At 41.7% G+C, this 23,346-nt stretch overlaps 1 protein-coding gene across 1 annotated transcript; it reads left to right on the top strand.

The window, feature by feature from the left end:
- The first annotated feature begins 436 nt into the window (after positions 1 to 436).
- LOC106560821 (serine/threonine-protein kinase H1 homolog) lies at positions 437 to 22,197 on the top strand. The gene is made up of 3 exons (XM_014124153.3): positions 437 to 739; positions 1,646 to 2,799; positions 15,927 to 22,197. Exons 2-3 carry the CDS (start codon positions 1,849 to 1,851, stop codon positions 16,242 to 16,244), a joined length of 1,269 nt encoding a protein of 422 aa, XP_013979628.1. The 5' UTR covers positions 437 to 739; positions 1,646 to 1,848; the 3' UTR covers positions 16,245 to 22,197.
- Positions 22,198 to 23,346: the final 1,149 nt, after the last annotated feature.

The raw sequence follows: 23,346 nt of genomic DNA on the forward strand, positions 1-23,346 counted from the left end.
AAAATTAAAAAGCAGAGTAACGTTTATTAGTTTACAATTGCCATTTATATGCCAAATCAAAATGTAGCTAACCAAACGGGTTTTATTGAGCAACATTCGGAGGTTTAGGCTTTAGGTCTTTACACCAGATCACATTTCAAGTAGCCTACATTTGATATAGATCTTGCAGCATCAAGAGAAAACAAAATTCTGAAATACATAGAATTACCCACTTCAACACTTAATTTATTAGCCTAATAATGAAAAAATATTATGACAGAGTTAGTTAGCAGGATAATAACTTCAGGTAGGTCTGCCCTACACTGTAATTCAAGAGCGATTTCAACGTTTCATGTATTTTCCACACTTTTGGCAGTTATTCTTGTAATCTTTTAGTTAAACTAAATATATGCGTTGGTACGGTACTTTTCTTTGTATCCAGGAAGTGACCTCACGACGTACTCGTGAGGATTTTCTGGGGTAGAAAGAAGCCGACGAGGAGGTTGTTCCAACAAAGAAGTTTGCAGGAAAAAAGGTGGTCCCACTCAAGAACACCGTTTTATGAAGCGAACGACCGAGCGCTTCTATCTGCTTTTTTTGCCATGGCGTTGTTACTTTACGCGCAAAATGAAGCCATCAACTTGTTGCAATTTACTTGAAACGTTATCAGAGCCATAAGGGAGCAGTGTGCCGTTTTATCATCTGGATTCAACTTTGAAAAATCCGAACCAAAAAAATTGAGACAACAGCTGAGAGTGGGGTGAGGAGGTTGGCTTTGGCAAGTTGTGGACTTCTGCCTTATTACTCCCGCTGTCGTATGTTGCTAGCTAACTTGCTAATTAGCTAACTTTGATATAAAGTGAGATTTTATGTTTTGATGCTTCAGAGTATATAATACGATTAAATGTACTCATACAATGTTTACATGTATTTTTTGTAACATTCGATCAATATAAATGTACTATAATGGCTTGGAACTTCACTATCTTTATCTGGCAAATTGTTTCAAATCCCAACCATAAACATTCAAACAACTTTTAGGCCTATACTTTTAGTTCATGCTATAGAGGAATGCTAGGCTACTATCGGCATTTAGGTTTGTTACAATCATCATGGCCGACAAAGTCATTTTGCTGGTTACATCCACCAAATGATACATTCTGCAGTTTATGACAACATTGTATAATTTTCTCATTTGTGGATACATTATATATTTGATACATGGCAGCTGTTGCCAACACCGCTATTTTCCTCGTTTACAAGGTCAGTATACGATGTATCCAGGCCTAAAGCGTAAATGGATATGGATCTGGGGGGGTAGTTGGTGGGATGGGTGAACCGTTATTTAGCGGTATGTCAACACATGCCGATTTTATTTTTTATAGGCAATCTTGGTAGGCCAGATTCTAGAACGTTTACCAGACAGCCCAGTGTTGATTCTACTAACATAAATCAGGATTTTATTTTGTGTAGTCAACGGTTGTCAGTTTAGGTAGAACGTGATACATTGCCACAGCAAATAGGCCTAAATGCTACTGGGCAATGTTTGTCAAATCAGTCAATGGATCTAATCTTTCAGGATGCAATTTTTTTTGCTGTTGAACTTGGTATTGGACAATCATTTATTTCAAATGTATAATTGTTTGCTCTGTATTCTTTCTTTCAGAATTGCCCCATTTCATCAGTCTACTTCAGTGTAGTGAAGTCTGTTTTCTGAGTGGTCTGCCACAGTGATTGGTTCAGTGGGCCACTGCAGCATTTCTTCAAGAACATTGGCTGCCTCCTGTGGCTTGATGCTTTTCAGTGCTTGGATGTTGTGTGGGCGATGAGGATGTCCTGCTGGTCCCAGTGGGACAGGATTGTGATGTGATGGGGTGCAGGACGAGTAAGGTCCTCCCTGAGCCACCTGGAGATGTCCAGCTCGACTTGGTCAAAAAGGTGGATCCCCTCCAGACCGACATCTACAAACATTTCATCCGAGGCGACGGCAGTGGGAGTAAAATGAGAGGGGAGAAAACAGGCTCTCCCCCGCCCCAGGCAGCTTTCTCAGCCGCCCAGGCACCCACAAACACAGGCCAACCAGAAGCCTCTGACCCACGCAGAAACAAGGTAGCCAAGTACAGAGCTAAGTTTGACCCACGGGTCACAGCCAAATATGACATTAAGGCGCTGATAGGCCGAGGTAGCTTCAGCCGGGTGGTGCGAGTGGAGCATAAGAGCACACGGCAGCCCTACGCCATCAAGATGATAGAGACGCGCTACAGAGAGGGACGTGAGGTATGTGAGTCAGAGCTGTGTGTCCTGCGGCGTGTACGCCACACCAACATTATCCAGCTGATGGAGGTGTTTGAGACAGCTGAGAGAGTGTACATGGTGATGGAGCTGGCTACAGGGGGAGAGCTTTTTGACCGTATCATTGCCCGTGGCTCTTTCACAGAGCGTGATGCTACACGTGTCCTACAGATGGTACTGGACGGGGTCAAGTATCTACATACACTTGGCATCACCCACCGTGACCTCAAGCCTGAGAACCTGCTCTACTATCACCCCGGTGCGGACTCTAAGATTATGGTCACTGACTTTGGGCTGGCCAGCACTCGTAAGAAGGGTGATGAGTGCTTGATGAAGACCACTTGTGGGACACCAGAGTACATTGCCCCAGAGATCCTGGTACGAAAGCCATACACCAATGCTGTGGACATGTGGGCTCTAGGGGTCATCTCCTACATTCTGCTGAGTGGAACCATGCCCTTTGAGGATGACAACCGCATGCGCCTCTACCGTCAGATCCTCAAGGGGAAGTACAGCTTTTCTGGGGAGGTAAGCACCTATAACGTTACACCCTCCTCATCCATTTATTTTCTGTTTCTTACTAATTTGTTGTCTTCTCTACTTCTTAATAATTCTACAATCCCCTATTGAGCAGTCCTCATTTGACGTGTTGATAACGTTATATGATATACTCATGGGGAAATTTTACTTGGACAATTTTACTTGGACAGTACATACACTGACACACACCACATATTATTGAGTGATGAAGAGGGTACCAATACCAGTCTATGTACTGGTACATACATGGCCGTTAGAAGGTATTCACACCCCTTGACTTTTTCCATATTTTGTTGTGTTACAGACTGAATTTAAAATGGATTAAATTGAGATTTTGTGTCACTGGCCTACACACAGTACCCCATAATGTCAAAGTGGAATTATGTTTTTAGAAATGTTTACAAATTCATTCAAAATACAAAGGTTTTCCAATGCCTCGGAAAGGTCACCTATTGGTAGATGGGTAAAAAAAAAAGCAGACATTGAATATCCTTTTGAGCATGATGAAGTTATTAATTACACTTCGGACGGTGTATCATTACACCCATTCACCCCAAAGATACAGGGGTCCTTCCTAACTCCGTTGCCTAAGAGAAAGGAAAGCGCTCAGGGATTTCATCATGAGGCCAATGGTGACTTTAAAACTGTTGCAGAGTTTATTAATGGCTGTGATGGGAGAAAATTGAGGATGGATCAACAACATTGTAGTTACTCCCCAATACATACTTAATTGACCGAGTGAAAAGAAGGAAGCCTGTACAAAATAAAACATATTCCAAAACATGCATCCTGTTTGCAATAAGGCACTAAAGTAAAACTGCAAAAAATGTGGCAAAGAACTTAACTTTGTCCTGAATACAAAGCGTTATGTTTGGGGCAAACACAACTAGAGGTCGACCGATTTAATCGGAATGGCCGATTTTAATTAGGGCCGATTTCAAGTTTTCATAACAATCGGTATTTTTGGCCTCCGATTTTTTGTAAATTATTAATTTTTTATATATATATATTATATATAAATATTTTTTTTTTAAATTTTTTTTTTTTTTTTACATCTTTATTTAACTAGGCAAGTCAGATTAAGAACACATTCTTATTTTCAATGATGGCCTAGAAACGGGGGTTAACTGCCTTGTTCAGGGGGTATTCGGGGATTCATTTTTGCAACCTTCTGGTTACTAGTCCAACGGTCTTACCACCTGCCTTACATTGCACTCCACGAGGAGCCTGCATGGCAGGCTGACTACCTGTTACGCGAGGGCAGCAAGAAGCCAAGGTAAGTTGCTAGCTAGCATTAAACTTATCTTATAAAAAAAACTATCAATCTTAACATAATCACTAGTTAACTACACATGGTTGATATTACTAGTTTATCTAACGTGTCCTGCGTTGCATATAATCGATGCGGTGCCTGTTAATTTCTCATTGAATCACAGCCTACTTCGACAAATGGGTGATGATTTAACAAGCACATTTGCGAAAAAAGCACTGAAAAAAGCATTGTCGTTGCACCAATGTACCTAACCATAAACATCAATACCTTTCTTTAAAATCAATACACAAGTATATATTTTTAAACCTGCATATTGAGTTAACCTCTCTGGGCTAGGTGGGACGTTTGCGTCCCACCCTAGTCAACAGCCAGTGGAATCCCGTGGCGCGATATTCAAATACCTTAGAAATGCTATTACTTCAATTTCTCAAACATATGACTATTTTACACCATTTTAAAGACAAGACTCTCGTTAATCTAACCACACTGTCCGATTTCAAAAAGGCTTTACAACGAAAGCAAAACATTAGATTATGTCAGCAGAGTACCCAGCCAGAAATAATCAGACACCCATTTTTCAAGCTAGCATATAATGTCACATAAACCCAAACCACAGCTAAATGTAGCACTAACCTTTGATGATCTTCATCAGATGACAATCCTAGGACATTATGTTATACAATACATGCATGTTTTGTTCAATCAAGTTCATATTTACACTGCTCAAAAAAATAAAGGGAACACTTAAACAACACAATGTAACTCCAAGTCAATCACACTTCTGTGAAATCAAACTGTCCACTTAGGAAGCAACACTGATTGACAATACATTTCACATGCTGTTGTGCAAATGGAATAGACAACAGGTGGAAATTATAGGCAATTAGCAAGACACCCCCAATAAAGGAGTGGTTCTGCAGGTGGGGACCACAGACCACTTCTCAGTTCCTAAGCTTCCTGGCTGATGTTTTGGTCACTTTTGAATGCTGGTGGTGCTTTCACTCTAGTGGTAGCATGAGACGGAGTCTACAACCCACACAAGTGGCTCAGGTAGTGCAGCTCATCCAGGATGGCACATCAATGCGAGCTGTGGCAAGAAGGTTTGCTGTGTCTGTCAGCGTAGTGTCCAGAGCATGGAGGCGCTACCAGGAAACAGGCCAGTACATCAGGAGACGTGGAGGAGGCCGTAGGAGGGCAACAACCCAGCAGCAGGACCGCTACCTCCGCCTTTGTGCAAGGAGGAGCAGGAGGGGCACTGCCAGAGCCCTGCAAAATGACCTCCAGCAGGCCACAAATGTGCATGTGTCTGCTCAAACGGTCAGAAACAGACTCCATGAGGGTGGTATGAGGGCCCGACGTCCACAGGTGGGGGTTGTGCTTACAGCCCAACACCGTGCAGGACATTTGGCATTTGCCAGAGAACACCAAGATTGGCAAATTCGCCACTGGTGCCCTGTGCTCTTCACAGATGAAAGCAGGTTCACGCTGAGCACATGTGACAGACGTGACAGAGTCTGGAGACGCTGTGGAGAACCTTCTGCTGCCTGCAACATCCTCCAGCATGACTGGTTTGGCGGTGGGTCAGTCATGGTGTGGGGTGGCATTTCTTTGGGGGGCCGCACAGCCCTCCATGTGCTCGCCAGAGGTAGCCTGACTGCCATTAGGTACCGAGATGAAATCCTCAGATCCCTTGTGAGACCATATGCTGGTGCGGTTGGCCCTGGGTTCCTCCTAATGCAAGACAATGCTAGACCTCATGTGGCTGGAGTGTGTCAGCAGTTCCTGCAACAGGAAGGCATTGATGCTATGGACTGGCCCGCCCGTTCCCCAGACCTGAATCCAATTGAGCACATCTGGGACATCATGTCTCGCTCCATCCACCAACGCCACGTTGCACCACAGACTGTCCAGGAGTTGGCGGATGCTTTAGTCCAGGTCTGGGAGGAGATCCCTCAGGAGACCATCCGCCACCTCATCAGGAGCATGCCCAGGCGTTGTAGGGAGGTCATACAGGCACGTGGAGGCCACACACACTACTGAGCCTCATTTTGACTTGTTTTAAGGACATTACATCAAAGTTGGATCAGCCTGTAGTGTGGTTTTTCACTTTAATTTTGAGTGTGACTCCAAATCCAGATCTCCATGGGTTGATAAATTGGATTTCCATTGATTATTTTTGTGTGATTTTGTTGTCAGCACATTCAACTATGTAAAGAAAAAAGTATTTAATAAGATTATTTCATTCATTCAGATCTAGGATGTGTTATTTTAGTGTTCCCTTTATTTTTTTGAGCAATATATATCAAAAACCAGCTTTTTACATTAGCATGTGACTAGCATGTGACTAGCATTCCCACCGAACACTTCCGGTGAATTTACTAAATTACTCACGATAAACTTTCACAAAAAACATAACAATTATTTTAAGAATTATAGATACAGAACTCCTTTATGCAATCGCGGTGTCCGATTTTAAAATAGCTTTTCGGTGAAAGCACATTTTGCAATATTCTGAGTAGATAGCCCGGCCATCACAGGCTAGCTATTTTGACACCCACCAAGTTTGGTACTCACCAAACTCAGATTTACTATAAGAAAAATTGGATTACCTTTGCTGTTCTTCGTCAGAATGCACTCCCAGGACTTCTACTTCAATAACAAATATTGGTTTGGTTCCAAATAATCCATAGTTATATCCAAATAGCGGCGTTTTGTTCGTGCGTTCAAGACACTATCCGAAGGGTAAAGAAGGGTGACGCACCCGGCGCGTTTCGTGACAAAAAAATTCAAAATATTGCATTACCGTACTTCAAAGCATGTCAAACGCTTTTTAAAATCAATTTTTATGCGATTTTTCTCGTAAAAAAGCGATAATATTCCGACCGGGAGTCGTTGTTTTCGTTCAAAGACTGAAAATGTAAACATGGAGTCGTCTCGTGCACGTGTGCGCCAGTCTCATTGTTCTCAGATCGACCACTTACCAAATGCGCTACTGTTTTTCAGCCATGGCCTGCAAAGTCATCATTCAACGTTCTGGCGCCTTCTGAGAGCCTATGGGAGCGTTAGAAAATGTCACGTTACAGCAGAGATCCTTTGTTTAGGATAGAGATGTCAAAGAAGGCCAAGAAATGGTCAGAGAGGGCGCTTCCTGTTTGGAATCTTCTCAGGTTTTGGCCTGCCAAATGAGTTCTGTTATACTCACAGACACCATTCAAACAGTTTTAGAAACTTTAGGGTGTTTTCTATCCAAATCAAACAATTATATGCATATTCTAGTTACTGGGCAGGAGTAGTAACCAGATTAAATCGGGTACGTTTTTTATCCGGCCGTGCAAATACTGCCCCCTATCCCCAACAGGTTAATATTGCCTGCTAACATGAAATTGTGTCACTGCTCTTGCATTCATTGCCTGGCTCGTTGCGAACTAATTTGCCAGAATTTTACGTAATTATGACATAACATTGAAGGTTGTGCAATGTAACAGGAATATTTAGACTTAGGGATGCCACCCGTTAGATAAAATACGGACTCAATAATCAATTTGCCCTCAAATAAATAATGAAACATGTTCAATTTGGCTTAAATAATGCAAAAACAAAGTGTTGGAGAAGAAAGTAAAAGTGCAATATGTGCCGTGTAAAAAAACTAAGGTTTATATTCCTTGCTCAGAACATGGGAACATATGAAAGCTGGTGGTTCCTTTTAACATGAGTCTTCAGTATTCCCAGGTAAAAAAAATTTAGGTTGTAGTTATTATAGGAATTATAGGACTATTTCTCTCTCTACGATTTGTATTTCATATACCTTTGACTATTGGATGTTCTTATAGGCACTTTAGTATTGCCAGTGTAACAGTATAGCTTCCGTCCCTCTCCTCGCTCGAACCAGGAACACATCGACAACAGCCACCCTCGAAGCAGTGTTACCCATGCAGAGCAAGGGGAACAACTACTCCAAGTCTCAGAGCGAGTGACGTTTGAAACGCTATTAGCGCGCACCCGGCTAACTAGCTAGCCATTTCACATCGGTTACACCAGCCTAATCTCGGGAGTTGATAGGCTTGAAGTCATAAACAGCACAATGCTTGAAGCATTGCGAAGAGCTGCTGGCAAACGCACGAAAGTGCTGTTTGAATGAATACTTACGAGCCTGCTGGTGCCTACCATCGCTCAGTCAGACTGCTCTATCAAATCATAGACTTAATTATAACATAACACACAGAAATACGAGCCTTTGGTCATTAAAATGGCTCCAACTATCATTTCGAAAACAAAACGTTTATTCTTTCAGTGAAATACGGAACCATTCCGTATTTTATCTAATGGATGGCATCCCTAAGTCTAAATATTGCTGTTACATTGCACAACCTTCAATGTTATGTCATAATTAATTACGGCCTTTGTTAGGAATAAATGGACTTCACACAGTTCACAATGAGCCAGGCGGCCCAAACTGCTGCATATACCCTGACTGCTTTCACGGAACGCAAGAGAAGTGACATAATTTCCCTAGTTATAAGAAATTCATGTTAGCAGGCAATATTAACTAAATATGCAGGTTTAAAAATATATACTTGTGTATTGATTTTAAAGAAAGGCATTGATGTTTATGGTTGGGTACATTGGTGCAACGACAGTGCTTTTTTCGCAAATGCGCTTGTTAAATCATCACCCATTTGTCGAAGTAGGCTGTGATTCAATGAGAAATGAACAGGCACCGCATCGATTATATGCAACGCAGGACACGCTAGATAAACTAGTAATATCATCAACCATGTGTAGTTAACTAGTGATTATGTTAAGATTTGATTGTTTTTTTATAAGATAAGTTTAATACTAGCTAGCAACTTACCTTGGCTTCTTGCTGCCCTCGCGTAACAGGTAGTCAGCCTGCCACGTAGGCTCCTCGTGGAGTGCAATGTAAGGCAGGTGGTTAGAGCATTGGACTAGTAACCGGAAGGTTGCAAAAACGAGGTAAAAGGTAAAAAGCTGTCGTTCTGCCCCTGAACAAGGCAGTTAACCCACCGTTCCTAGGCCGTCATTGAAAATAACAATGTGTTCTTAACTGATTTGCCTAGTTAAATAAAGGTGTATAAATAAATAAATAAATAAATAAATATAGATAGATAGATAGTCACGGCTCCTCCTCTGCAGTGCAGGGGTAGTTCCCCCTGCAGGCAGAGGAGGGTCGTTAGTGATTGCAGCTGGTGTGATTGGAGCCACCTGGGCTCAGGGTATTTAACCAACTGCTCCACTAACCTCTCTCGGGTCTGCCTGGTCTGGCTCCTCGCTGAGCTTCTGGCTCGCTGGGCTTGCTCTCTTTCTCCCTGCTCCTCCAGGTATGATCCGGTTTTGTTTGTTCCTTTGTAGCTGTATTTAGTTTCCACTCAGTCATGTTTACACATACATATTCACGCATCCATGCACCTTACATTATGACATTTCCACACCTCATTCCTTTTTTTCTTTGTTTATAGTTAATAGTTTTGTTTTATAATAAAGAACATTTTGAATTGGCCTATACCAGTTGTCGATGTCCTCTCATTTTTGCCACAGGCTATGAGCCGGCCTGTGACATTTATTTATTTATTTATTTTTAAATCGGCAAATCGGTGTCCAAAAATGCCGATTACTGATTTGTTATCGGCCCTAATTAATCGGCCACTCCGATTAATCGGTCGACCTCTAGTATTGACTCAGGGGTGTGAATACTTACAGTACAAGTAAAAAGTTTGGACACACCTACTCATTCAAGGGTTTTTCTTTATTTTTACTATTTTCTGCATTGTAGAATAATAGTGAAGACATCAAAATTATGAAATAACACATATGGAATCATGTAGTAACCAAAGAAAGTGTTAAACAAATCAAAATATATTTGAAATTCTTGAAAGTAGCCACCCTTTGCCTTGATTACGGCTTTGCACACTCTTGGCATTCTCTCAACCAGTTTCATGAGGAATGCTTTTCCAACAGTCTTGAAGGAGTTCCCACATATGCTGAGCACTTGGCTGCTTTTCCTTCACTGCAGTTCAACTCATCCCAAACCATCTCAATTGGGTTGAGGTCGGGTGATTGGAGGCCTGATTGGAGGCCAGGTCATCTGATGCAGCACTCCATCCCTCTCTTTATTGGTCAAATAGCCCTTACACGCCATCACACCACCTCCGTGCTTCACGGTGGGAACCACACATGCGGAGATCATCCGTTCACCTACTCTGCGTCTCACAAAGACACGGCGGTTGGAACCAAAAATCTCAAATTTGAACTCATCAGACCAAAGGACAGATTTCCACCGGTCTAATGTCCATTTCTCGTGTTTCTTGGCCCAAGCAAGTCTCTTCTTCTTGGTGTTCTTTAGTTGTGGTTTCTTTGCAGAAATTCGATCATGAAGGCCTGACTCACACAGTCTCCTCTGAACAGTTCATGTTGAAATGTGTTTGGTACTTGAACTCTGTGAAGCATTTATTTGGGCTGCAATCTGAGGTGCAGTTAACTCTAATGAACTTATCCTCTGCAGCAGAGTTAACTCTGGGTCTTCCTTTCCTGTCACGGTCCTCATGAGAGCCAGTTTCATCATAGTCCTTGATGATTTTTGCGACTGCACTTGAAGAAACTTTCAAAGTTCTTGATTTTCCGCATCGAATGACCTTCATGTTTTAAAGTAATGATGGACTGTTGTTTGTCTTTGCTTATTTGAGCTGTTCTTGCCATAATATGGACTTAACCCTATTTGATAAAAGACCATCTTCTGTATACCACCCCTACCTTGTCACAACACAACTGATTGGCTCAAACGCATTAAGAAGGAAAGAAATTCCCCAAATTAACTTTTAACAAGGCACACCTTGAAATGCATTCCAGGTGACTATCTTATGAAGCTGGTTGAGAGAATGCCAAGAGTGTGCAAAGCTGTCATCAAGGCAAATGGTGGCTACTTTGAAGAATCTCAAATATAACATTTATTTTCATTTAACACTTTTTTGTTTACTAAATGATTCTAAATATGTTATTTCAGAGTTTTGATGTCTTCATTATTCTACAATGTAGAAAATAGTACAAATAAAGAAAAACGCTGATAATGAGTTGGCTTGTCAACTTTTGACTAGTACTGTATGTAAATGAGATTTCTCTATTTAATTTTCAGTAGATTTACAAACATTTCTAAAAACATGTTTTTAATTTGCCATTATGAGTATTGTTTGTAGATGGGCAAGAATAAAATATATTTAAACCATTTTATATTCAGGCTGTAACGCAACAAAATTTGGAATAAGTCAAGGAGTATGAATACTTTCTCAAGGCACTGTAGATTTTAAAAGAAATATTTGAGTAGATTGTTTTGGAGTAGTGGACATAGTGGTAATTATCAGAAATGCCTTCAGCCTCATGCCGGTTTGGGGATGTATATGTGTCATGCATATTAAGCTCATGAGATTTCTGTGGGTCTAAAAATATGTATATTGGGTGTCTGCTGGGTGATTTGGAAATGCAGCAGTTTACAGTTCAGGAGGTGTAACATCTAGGGCTGTGGCGGTCATGACATTGTCTTAGCTGGTTATTGTCATGCAAAAGACTGCCGGTCTTCTGGTAATTAACAAACACGTTTAGCATCTCCAGGCCCCCACGCATACAAGCTGCTGATGTGAGCCTTTGGAACATCTACGCTTAAAAAAAAAGTAGAATTAATCAATTGAATATACACCATCACAATAAATCCATTTATTTTAGAATACATTCAAATCCATTTAAAGAAACATTACAAAATGTATTTCAGAAGAACATTTTGCCTAATGTATGTTATTTGGCTATGTGCCATGCTGTAGGCTACTTCATTTTGCAGACAATATATGCTTTAAGTCCCACACCATTATAATAAGAAGTATATAACTTAGCTAAATAAAATGGAAGGGATATTTTTCCCAATTCCGGAACGAGTGCGCTTATTAGGTGACTATGTTGACCGTAAAAGTGATCATTTGAAACAGGTCCTATATGTTAACTCTAAATCTGTTTGGCAACTTTAGTTGTGAATGGTACAAAACTTAATGTCTTTTAAATCAAAATACACTGCTCAAAAAAATGAAGGGAACACTAAAATAACACATCCTAGGTCTGAATGAATGAAATAATCTTATTAAATACTTTTTTCTTTACATAGTTGAATGTGCTGACAACAAAATCACACAAAAATAATCAATGGAAATCCAATTTATCAACCCATGGAGGTCTGGATTTGGAGTCACACTCAAAATTAAAGTGGAAAACCACACTACAGGCTGATCCAACTTTGATGTAATGTCCTTAAAACAAGTCAAAATGAGGCTCAGTAGTGTGTGTGGCCTCCACGTGCCTGTATGACCTCCCTACAACGCCTGGGCATGCTCCTGATGAGGTGGCGGATGGTCTCCTGAGGGATCTCCTCCCAGACCTGGACTAAAGCATCCGCCAACTCCTGGACAGTCTGTGGAGCGAGACATGATGTCCCAGATGTGCTCAATTGGATTCAGGTCTGGGGAACGGGCGGGCCAGTCCATAGCATCAATGCCTTCCTGTTGCAGGAACTGCTGACACACTCCAGCCACATGAGGTCTAGCATTGTCTTGCATTAGGAGGAACCCAGGGCCAACCGCACCAGCATATGGTCTCACAAGGGATCTGAGGATCTCATCTCGGTACCTAATGGCAGTCAGGCTACCTCTGGCGAGCACATGGAGGGCTGTGCGGCCCCCCCAAAGAAATGCCACCCCATGACTGACCCACCGCCAAACCGGTCATGCTGGAGGATGTTGCAGGCAGCAGAAGGTTCTCCACGGCGTCTCCAGACTCTGTCACATGTGCTCAGCGTGAACCTGCTTTCATCTGTGAAGAGCACAGGGCACCAGTGGCGAATTTGCCAATCTTGGTGTTCTCTGGCAAATGCCAAATGTCCTGCACGGTGTTGGGCTGTAAGCACAACCCCCACCTGTGGACGTCGGGCCCTCATACCACCCTCATGGAGTCTGTTTCTGACCGTTTGAGCAGACACATGCACATTTGTGGCCTGCTGGAGGTCATTTTGCAGGGCTCTGGCAGTGCTCCTCCTGCTCCTCCTTGCACAAAGGCGGAGGTAGCGGTCCTGCTGCTGGGTTGTTGCCCTCCTACGGCCTCCTCCACGTCTCCTGATGTACTGGCCTGTCTCCTGGTAGCACCTCCATGCTCTGGACACTACGCTGACAGAGACAGCAAACCTTCTTGCCACAGCTCTCCTGGATGTGCCATCCTGGATGAGCTGCACTACCTGAGCCACTTGTGTGGGTTGTAGACTCCGTCTCATGCTACCACTAGAGTGAAAGCACCGGCAGCATTCAAAAGTGACCAAAACATCAGCCAGGAAGCATAGGAACTGAGAAGTGGTCTGTGGTCCCCACCTGCAGAACCACTCCTTTATTGGTGGTGTCTTGCTAATTGCCTATAATTTCCACCTGTTGTCTATTCCATTTGCACAACAGCATGTGAAATGTATTGTCAATCAGTGTTGCTTCCTAAGTGGACAGTTTGATTTCACAGAAGTGTGATTGACTTGGAGTTACATTGTGTTTAAGTGTTCCCTTTATTTTTTTGAGCAGTGTATATGGGCTGCATGATGTGGCTATTGATTTGAGAAAGTAAAAACATTTTTTTTTTTTTTTACTGGTCCTTGCTTCAGGCTGCACACGCTAATCTCATCAAGTGATTGATCATATTTTCACCCATCAGACTATTCTCAATTTAATCTGTTTTTACTAATATGTACAATTTGTTTTGATTTATAATGGTCCTTTATCAAATGGGCATGGGAAAAAAGATGTCTGTATGCACTCGAATGGAGGCCACTTACCCGCAGGTTGGTTTTTCACTGATGTGCCGGGGTAGGCTACTCGGATTATTTCACTCCACACATTAACCACTATTTGAGGAGCATGCAGCCTCTCACTACGTGAAAGGTGACGTTCTTCCCAAACTCTATACCATGAGCTCAACAACCCTGTTCCTGCAGCTACCCGATGCTTAATTTGGGAAACCAAGTGAAGTCTGTTCGGGCACATCAATAGTAACATGTTTTCACAACGAAACATTTAATTAACTGTTGACAGCCCCTCTCACTGCGTGCTCGAGAAAGGAATGAAGGAGAGAGGGGAGGAGATGGAAACGCACCGTGGTGAGAGTTTCTGTAGCTAAAGGTAACGTCAGCCTATTAATTATGAAAATGTAAAAACAATCCTCATTACTAGGCTATTCAAAACCAAGTAAAAATTCACTAATTGGACACTAATTGTAATTATGTACCAAAGACATCGTAAATTCGGTTTTTTTTTGTGTGTGGTTTTTCTGCAATGTATAATATGCGCTAGGCTATGTATTGTATAGGCACGATCATTATTTTAAATTCCGTTTTTTGGGGGGGGGGCTTGGGCTCATATATAGACTTATGCATATGCTCAAATACTGAAATAACATACTGAAATAACATATGCTCAAATACGCTCTAATATGCATATGGATGTTTTTGAATTAATCCTCACCTTAGAAAGTGTTCTGTTGGGCTTTGAAACATCCACAAAGACCATGTTTTCTACTGTTTCAACCGATTTGTTGAACTTTCTTCAAATTGATCAGTCACAGTTAGGTAAGTTTCAGAACCACATACTGTTTGATGTGATTTTTGATTGAATTTGCATTGATGTCATAGTGGTTAAAGGGACAATAGAGTCCTGAGTACCAGGCCATTAGCATCCTGATGATTGTTAGTGAGTTGAGTACTACCAACGCATGTCCAGAGTGCATAAAAGGAGATTACCGTGACTCAACAGTCACATGGACTGCTTTTGTGACTTGTGTAGGAGTAATTTGGTCACTGCAACAGCCCTAGTAACATCTGACTGAGGTAGGAACAAGAGTACAGTAGGGCACTTGAGTGTACTTAGTGACTCCGCTGTAGTAAAGACAGATTCCTCACAGTTAGAAAGCTACCCAATCATGCCAAAAGAGTTGAACACCTGAATCCCAGCAGAGAATCAAAACAAAAGTTAGACTTCTTTTTAGTTTAATTTTTTTTTTTTTAATGTTAAATTCATTCTGGATGCATTGCAGACAGTTGCTTATGTGTTAGGTTTCATTTTAATAAAAAACATGTGTCTGTGTTTCTCATCTGCGCGTAATGCTCATGTCATCTCTGAACTTTCAACACGACCCCCCCCCCCCCTACGTGACTTTGTGACGTAGCTTAAGGCTGGAGTTCCTGGAAGCAACCGCAGTATGCTTAATGTGTGCGAGCGTTGGGGCCTTTCTTATACTCTGAATCAGACAGGCTCAGCTTCTCAGTTGGGGTAACATACATGGGTGAGGCTATTCTTCCTTTATAAAGGCCTAATGTTTATGCTGTAGTCTAAGGGCAAATCACCACCTGTCCTTTATCATTGGACAGCACTTTGAAGGAGCGAAAGACATGCTTGGCCTTGTCTTTTTCCTTGGATCCTAGGGTTCAGAAATTGTACTCAATATCTCGTTGCCGTATGTTACACTACAAAAAAAGAATTGGCGTTTAAGTTCACATTGTGAAGTTACTACTGTGCTATTAACATGTAGCCTGTAGGTTTACAGAGCCTTACAGTACAGCAATATTAAACTGTAGCTGCTCTACTCTGCTGCCCTCTTATGTGTATTGTTCAATATAGCCATGCCCCAAAATTGAACTGGTATCAACCAGTGTGCTAGAGAAATTGACTCTCTGCTAATTAATTACTTTGATTCGACCACCCCCCCAGTGCATAGAAATGTGCAGTTTCTCAACATTTAAACCTCTTTCTTTCTCCCTGCTCAGCCATGGCCCAGTGTGTCCAACCTGGCAAAGGACTTCATCGACCGTGTGCTGACTGTTGACCCCAGTGAGAGGTTAACAGCAGGCCAGGCTCTGAAGCACCCCTGGATCATCAGCATGGCCGCATCATCTTCCATGAAGAACCTGCAGCGCTCTATCTCCCAAAACCTCCTGAAGAGGGCCTCATCACGCTGTCACAGCACCAAGTCTGCCCAGTCCACACGCTCCAGCCGCTCCACCAAGTCCAACAAGGCCCGTCGTGCTCGGGAGAAAGAGCTGCGTGAGCTCAACCGCCGCTACCAACAACAATACAATGGCTGAGTAATAGTTACGTGGGTTGCAATGTTGAAACTCATAATGTTGTGTGTCTCATTGAGACCACAAGCAGGGACTTACCAGCAGCTGCCTGGAACAGAAATTCAGCTCCTAGGCCATAGTGCCACTGAGGCAGCAAGAAAAACATCCTCATATTTCACCCTTTTTTCCTAGATTCCTATTCCCTAATGTTTCTTTCCTGTCCTTGTGTGTCTTACATTTATTTATTGTTGTCATGATTATATTGTTTCTGTAGAAATGGTCACTTGAAGCTGCCCATCTAAACGGATCTGTTGAACACAATTCTAGGAATTAAGTTTTAGGAAGGGGTGTTAAAATGCTGTTCCTGCACCCGTTCTTGATTATTTGCTGTGAATTCATGTTACAAGAACAGTGGGTCACTTGCTTTGGTGGAGATGCACTACATGACCATTAGTATGTGGACACCTGCTCGTCGAACATCTCATTCCAAAATCATGGGCATTAATATGGAGTTGGTCCCCCTTTCCTGCTATAACTGCTCTTCTGTGTAGGCTTTCCATTAGATCCACTTGATCCATTCAGCCACAAGGGCATTAGTGAGGTCGGGTACTGTCGGCGTTCCAATTAATCTGAAAGGTGTTCGATGGGGTTGAGGTCAGGACTTTGTGCAGGCCAGTCAAGTTCTTCCACGCCTTTCTTGACAAACCATTTCTGTATGGACCTCGCTTTGTGCACTGGGGCATTGTCATGCTGAAACAGGAAAGGGCCTTCCCCAAACTGTTGCCACAAAGTTGGAAGCACCGAATTGTCTGGAATGGCATTGTATGCTGTAGCGTTAAGATTTCCCTTCACTGGAACTAAGAGGCCTAGCCCAAACCATGAAAAACATCCCAGACCATTATTCCTCCTCCACCAAACTTTACAGTTGGCACTATGCATTGGGGCAGCTAGTGTTCTCCTGGCATCCACCAAACCCAGATTTGTCTGTTAGACTGCGAGATGGTGAAGCATGATTCATCACTCCAGAGAATGTGGTTCCATTGCTCCAGAGTCCAATTGCGGCGAGCTTTACACCACTCCAGCCAACGCTTGGCATTGCGCATGGTGATCTTAGGCTTGTGTGGCTGCTCGGCCATGGAAACCCATTTCATGAGGCTCCTGACTAACAGTTCTTGTGCTAACGTTGCTTCCAGAGGCAGTTTGGAACTCTAGTGAGTGTTGCAACTGAGGACAGACGATTTTTACGCGCTATGCGGTCCCGTCCTGTAAGCTTGTGTGGCCTACCACTTCGCAGCTGAGCCGTTGTTGCATCTAGAAGTTTTCACTTCACAATAGCAGCACTTACAGTTGACCGGGGCAGCTCTAGCAGAGCAGAAATTTGATGTACTGACTTGTTGGAAAGGTGGCATCTTATGACAGTGCCACATTGAAAGTAATTTAGCGCTTCAGTACGGGCCATTCTACTCCCAATGTTTGTGTATGGAGATGAAATGTCTGTGTGCTTGATTTTATACACCTGTCAGCAATGGGTGTGGCTGAAATGGCCGAAATACACTAATTTGAAGGGGTGTCCACATACTTTTGGTCATGTGGTGAATATATCCTGAGATACGGAAGAAAAAATGTATACTTTGTGCTAAAACACAAGTATGTCAGAAGCTAGGTTTCCATCCAATTGACTACAGATTTTCTTGTGAATATTCAAAAAAAGTGAATAAAAACAATATGCACATTTTCAGAGATGTGTTTCCGGGAAATTGACTTGTTGCGGATGAAAGGCTTTGCTTGATGACGTAGTGTACATAAAAATAACTTTTGCGGTTAAATTCCCATATAAAAGAATATAAGTTAAATGGGTTTCCATCGCATTTTCAACTCCGATTGTTTTGTCACAAAAACATTTTGCGTTATATAGCGGATGTGCCCACTCTGGTACTGACCCTTATGCTCTAGCCAACAGCTCGCAGATACAGTGCAGGTATAGCCTACATGATGAGATTATTATGGCCATCATGTCACCAGAATAAGACCCTCAATATTTATTGTAAAGGAGCATCAAGCTCATCACTGTGCACTTTCACCACCCTGTGAAGTTCATCATAATTTATTTCATCTGTAGCCTAATAAACTGCATGCTTTCCCGAGTTGTAGTGGGAGGACCATACATGTCATCACGTGACTCCAAGTTTACTTCGATATGATGGTTATTCTATCACTATTTGCGCATAAGCATTTCCACCTACATTTCTCAGATAATTAATTTTACTGACACAAAAAGATCCCACCTTGTGTAGCATATATTGTTTTGTCAACATTTGGAAAGTTTACTGAAAAATGTGCTGTTTCCATCGGGCCCGTCGTAACTTTTATAAATTGAAAAAATAGCAGGTTGGATGGAAACCTGGTTAATGAAGGCCAAAAAAAAACATTTATTCATTTAATTTTGGTTTAGAAGTCTAGTATATCCAATATTATTGTATTCTGACCAGTTGCTTTCATGATTTGAAAATTAAGTATTTTTCTTGCCAGGATTCAGTTTTTATAACCTGTTAATGTAGGAGTTGTTTCTATTCATTTTGGGATTCTTTTTTAACTGTGATCTTGAAAGACTATGGGAGGTTGACTGGAAACTCTAAATAAGGAAAGATGAGCCAGCGCTTTTGCATAGTTGTCATTGTGGGGACTGGGGACTTACTCGGATTGAGCCCTGTCCTGTCTCTGCACTTTCCTGGTCCTGCTACACAGTCTGAGATGGACAGCCCTGTTGTAATGAAGGATACACGTCAAGGGATGTGTAATTTAACAAACTGATGGAGAATCGATCCAATAGATTGCTAACTGATGGAGAACACTGGTTGATGGCTCAGTATTAATTTAGTTTGTTCTATCAAATGTCTTTCCAATTTGTTCTGAGTAATTTAGGCATGTCATGTTTTTATTGTATTTTTCTTCCATAATTGTCATTGAACAAACCGTATAGTTAGTAGATTGACAACATTTGTGATATTGTGGATGCTTTGCCAGTCAGAGCTCACAGACCGCTATTGGGAGAGACCAATTTAAATCTGCCACTTGTTCTCGATTGTCAAGTCTTTTAAAAATCAAGAATAATTGCCATAAAATATGCTTAAAAACAAATCTGGAGTGTTGTGATGACATATTTTACATTGTTCTTTCAAATAATTATCTTCAATACTTCAAAGTTTTATTTTTAGTGTACCTTGTTATAGCCTGTGAATGCACTTATTTTAATTATATTCAAGGGATGGATCAAGAACCTGATCACATTTAACTGATTGTTTCTGGTTTCTAGCACTTCATTTGGAGGGGTCATTCAAGAGTTTTGAAGGGCTTCAAAAAGCAATTATGTGTTAAAAAAAGAAATAATTATACCTCTTTTTGGTTTTATGTTGACAGGCTGTAGGTTTTATGTCTTCATTAAAACTGCTCTTGTTAGATACTTTTGTGTTTACCTTTTTGTACTCCCCAACCAGAACAACCATTGTAAGCAATTGGTATGATGTGGTCATATGTACTTTTAAGTAATATGCAGTGAGAATTGCTGTTATTTTGAGGTTTTTTTTTTTTTAAGATACTGGAAATTCAACAGAGCCGTATCAGCTGACCTCAGTCTTTCTTTTGGTATTTCTATGTTACATTATGCTCTGTCTGTCCTACTGCTGTTTATTTGTTTTGCAAATCGTTGCACACAGTCAAGTGCAGTGGTGCCCCCACCCCCACACATAGTTCACTTGGTCACCTGTTGACATAATGGTAACTCAATTTTAATAGCATCACTTCGTCACATGAAGTGCCTATTAATGACATTTGTATTGTTGTCATTTATGTGCATGTTTCTGTAAGTAGACACTTTTTTTTGTTCAACTCTGTGTGTCATGCAGCATGCAGTGCATTTGGAAAGTTTGCAGACCCGTTGACTTTTTATGTTACGGCCTTATTCTAAAATGGATTAAAAAAAATAAAAGATCCCTCATCACTCTACACACAATACCCCATAATGACAGTGAAACGTTTTTTTTAGAAATGTTTGCAAATGTATGAAAAGTAAAAAACAGATTACTTATGAAAATAAGGTTTCAGAACTTTTGCTTTGAGACTTGAAATTGAGCTCAGGTGCATCCTGTTTCCATTAATCATCCTTGATGTTTCTACAACTTGATTAGAATCCATCTGTGGTAAATTCAATTGATTAGACATGATTTGCAAAGGCACACACCTGTCTACATAAGGTCCCACAATTGACAGTGCATGTCAGAGCAAAAACCAAGCCCTGAGATCGAAGGAATTGTCCCTAGAGCTCCGAGACAGGATTGTGTTGAGGCACAGATCTGGGGAAGGGTACCAAAAAATGTCTGCAGCATTGAAGGTCCCCAAGAACACAGTGGCCTCCATCATTCTTAAATGGAAGAAATTTGGAACCACCAAGACTTCCTAGAGCTGGCCGCCCGGCCAAACTGAGCAATCAGGGGAGAAAGGCCTTGGTCAGGGAGGTGACCAAGAACCTGATGGTTACTCTGACAGAGCTCCAGAGTTCCTCTCTGGAGATGGGAGAACCTTCCAAAAGGACAAACCAAATCTGCAGCACTCCACCAATCAGGCCTTTATGGTAGAGTGTCCAGACTGAAGCCACTCCTCAGTAAAAGGCACATGACAGCCTGCTTGGAGTTTGCCAAAAGGCACCTAAAGGACTCTCAGACCATGAGAAACAAGATTCTCTGGTCTGATGAAACCAAGATGGAACTCTTTCGCCTGAATGCCAAGCGTCAAGTCTGGAGTAAACCTGGCACCACCCCTACAGTGAAGCATGGTGGCAGCATCATGCTGTGGGGGATGTTTTTCAGCGGCAGGGACTGGGAGACTAGTCAGGATCGAGGGAAAGATGAACATCGCAAAGGACAGAGAGAGCCTTGATGAAAACCTGCTCCAGAGTGCTCAGGACCTCATACTGGGGCTAAGGTTAACCTTCCAACAGGACAACGCAAGAGTGGCTTCGGGACAAGTCTCTGAATGTCCTTGAGTGGCCCAGCCAGAGCCCAGACTTGAACCCGATTGAACACCTTTGTAGAGACCTGAAAATATCTGTGCAGCAACGTTCCCCATCCAACCTCACAGGGCTTGAGAGGCTCTGCAGATAAGAATGGGAGAATCTCTTCAAATACAGGTGTGCCAAGCGTGTAGCGTCATACTCAAGGCTGTAATTGCTGCCAAAAGTGCTTCAACAAAATAACGGGTCTGAATAGTTATGTAAATGTAATATTTCTGTTTTGCTAACATTTAAAAAAAAAAAACGGTTTTTTCTTTGTCATTATGGGGTATTGTGTGTAAATGAAGAAAAAAAACCCGATTTAATCAATTTTAGAATAAGGCTGTAATGTAACAAAATGTGAAAAAAGTCAAGGGGTCTGAATACTTTCCGAATGCACTGTACATCTGTAACATGCATTTCCACCCCACATAACTAATAATGCAATGGTTTCAGTCACTTGTTGATTCGTTTTTTGGAACACCACTGTCTGCACATTTGAGATTCTAAATTCCCTGTACATCATAAAAACACAATTGCTGGAACAGAAGAGAATTTAAAAAACATGTTGAAATTAAGCAAAGGTTTAAAAATAAAACACTTAATTGTAAAGTGTGCAATGTGTGCCAGGTCAATGAATAACTAACTAGTATTTGCAAGCGATTTTGCAGAATGTGAACATTTTCCTAAAGCGTTTCCTTTCACCTTTTCTATATGTACTATACATGTATAAATGTTGTTGACCGTTTTCTGAAGTAGCCAATTCAACACTGTCTTCTGAGTACAATTGTTTTTATGATTTTGAATATTCTTGTTCATTTGTGTGTTTAAATGAGTGATAACATGTTGATTATTCTACATTAACTAATGGTGAACTGGTTCAATGAGTCATGTTTTATACAAATGTGCCAAATAAACTCGAACCTGACTACCCTTTTTTTATAGTAATTTAAATCAGTTTTCAGCAATGATCAGTCTTCGTGATAGTTCCTTGCAACAATCTAAGCAAGTATCAGCCACATGTTCATACCAAAGTGAAGAAACGCACCCTTATTCACATATACATACATACAGCACTTCTTACCACACTTATAGTGCAGTGTTTGTTCATTTAGCAAAGCAGGACGACGGGAAGCTGGCGCCCCTAATGGGGTATTCGCACATTATTCGCATGTGGAAAGCAATGCCGAGACAAACGGAGGAGGAATGAGGGAGAAGAGGTCTAAGAGAGTGAGGGAAAAGGAACGTGAGCTTGAATCGGATAAAAATTGTGGAAAAAATGGAGATGGTTTGTCAAAGAAGAATGGTAGAAAGTGTAAGCAGAGGGATCTGAAGTCAGGAGGAGAAATGGAAGTGAATGACGGTAAAGTATCGGAGGTGGTAGGTGCGGTAAACTCATCGGAGATCGAGGTATGCACAGAGGATCAGGATGAAGAAGAGTCTGTGACAGGGTTGAAGTTTATGGAGAAAGTGGATTCTTGCCTTTTGGCTGATTCATTTGTGGTTTCACTGTGGGTGAAAAAGGAGGTGGGTCATATGGAATCGGTGAGGGTATCTAGAAGTGGTCTAGTGATCATTGTTTGTGTTTCTGTTGGGCAGAGGAAGAATGCGCTTAAAGTAAAACAAATGGGGGTAAGTAAGAAAAAGGCACCAATGAAATGCGTGATAACTGGGGTAACAGTTGATATAAACGTTGACCAGTTGAAGGCAAAGATTCCCGGTGTATGTGATGCTTGGCGTTTGATGCAACGTAGACAAGGTGGCTGGATGTGGGAAACAGAAGAGTCATTGTCTGTTCTTTTGAGTTTTGAAGCTGAGTCTTTGCCTGATAAAGTTAATTTTGGATATATAATTTATCCTGTACGAGCGTATGTGCCGAATACGTTAAGATGTTACAGGTGTCAAGCTTATGGGCATGTGGCAGCAGTATGTAGGAGGGAGGGTCCAAGGTGTGAGAAATGTGCAAAAGAGCATGAGACAAAGGAATGTGTAGTATTGGGGAAAGTAGTGGAATGTGTTTTAATTGTAGGGGTGCCCATAGAGCTGGGGATCAGAAATGTCCCGTGCGGGAGAGGCAGGTTG

This window comes from Salmo salar, chromosome 10, assembly GCF_965601325.2.
Source record: "Salmo salar chromosome 10, fSalSal1, whole genome shotgun sequence".
Lineage (NCBI taxonomy): Eukaryota > Metazoa > Chordata > Actinopteri > Salmoniformes > Salmonidae > Salmo > Salmo salar.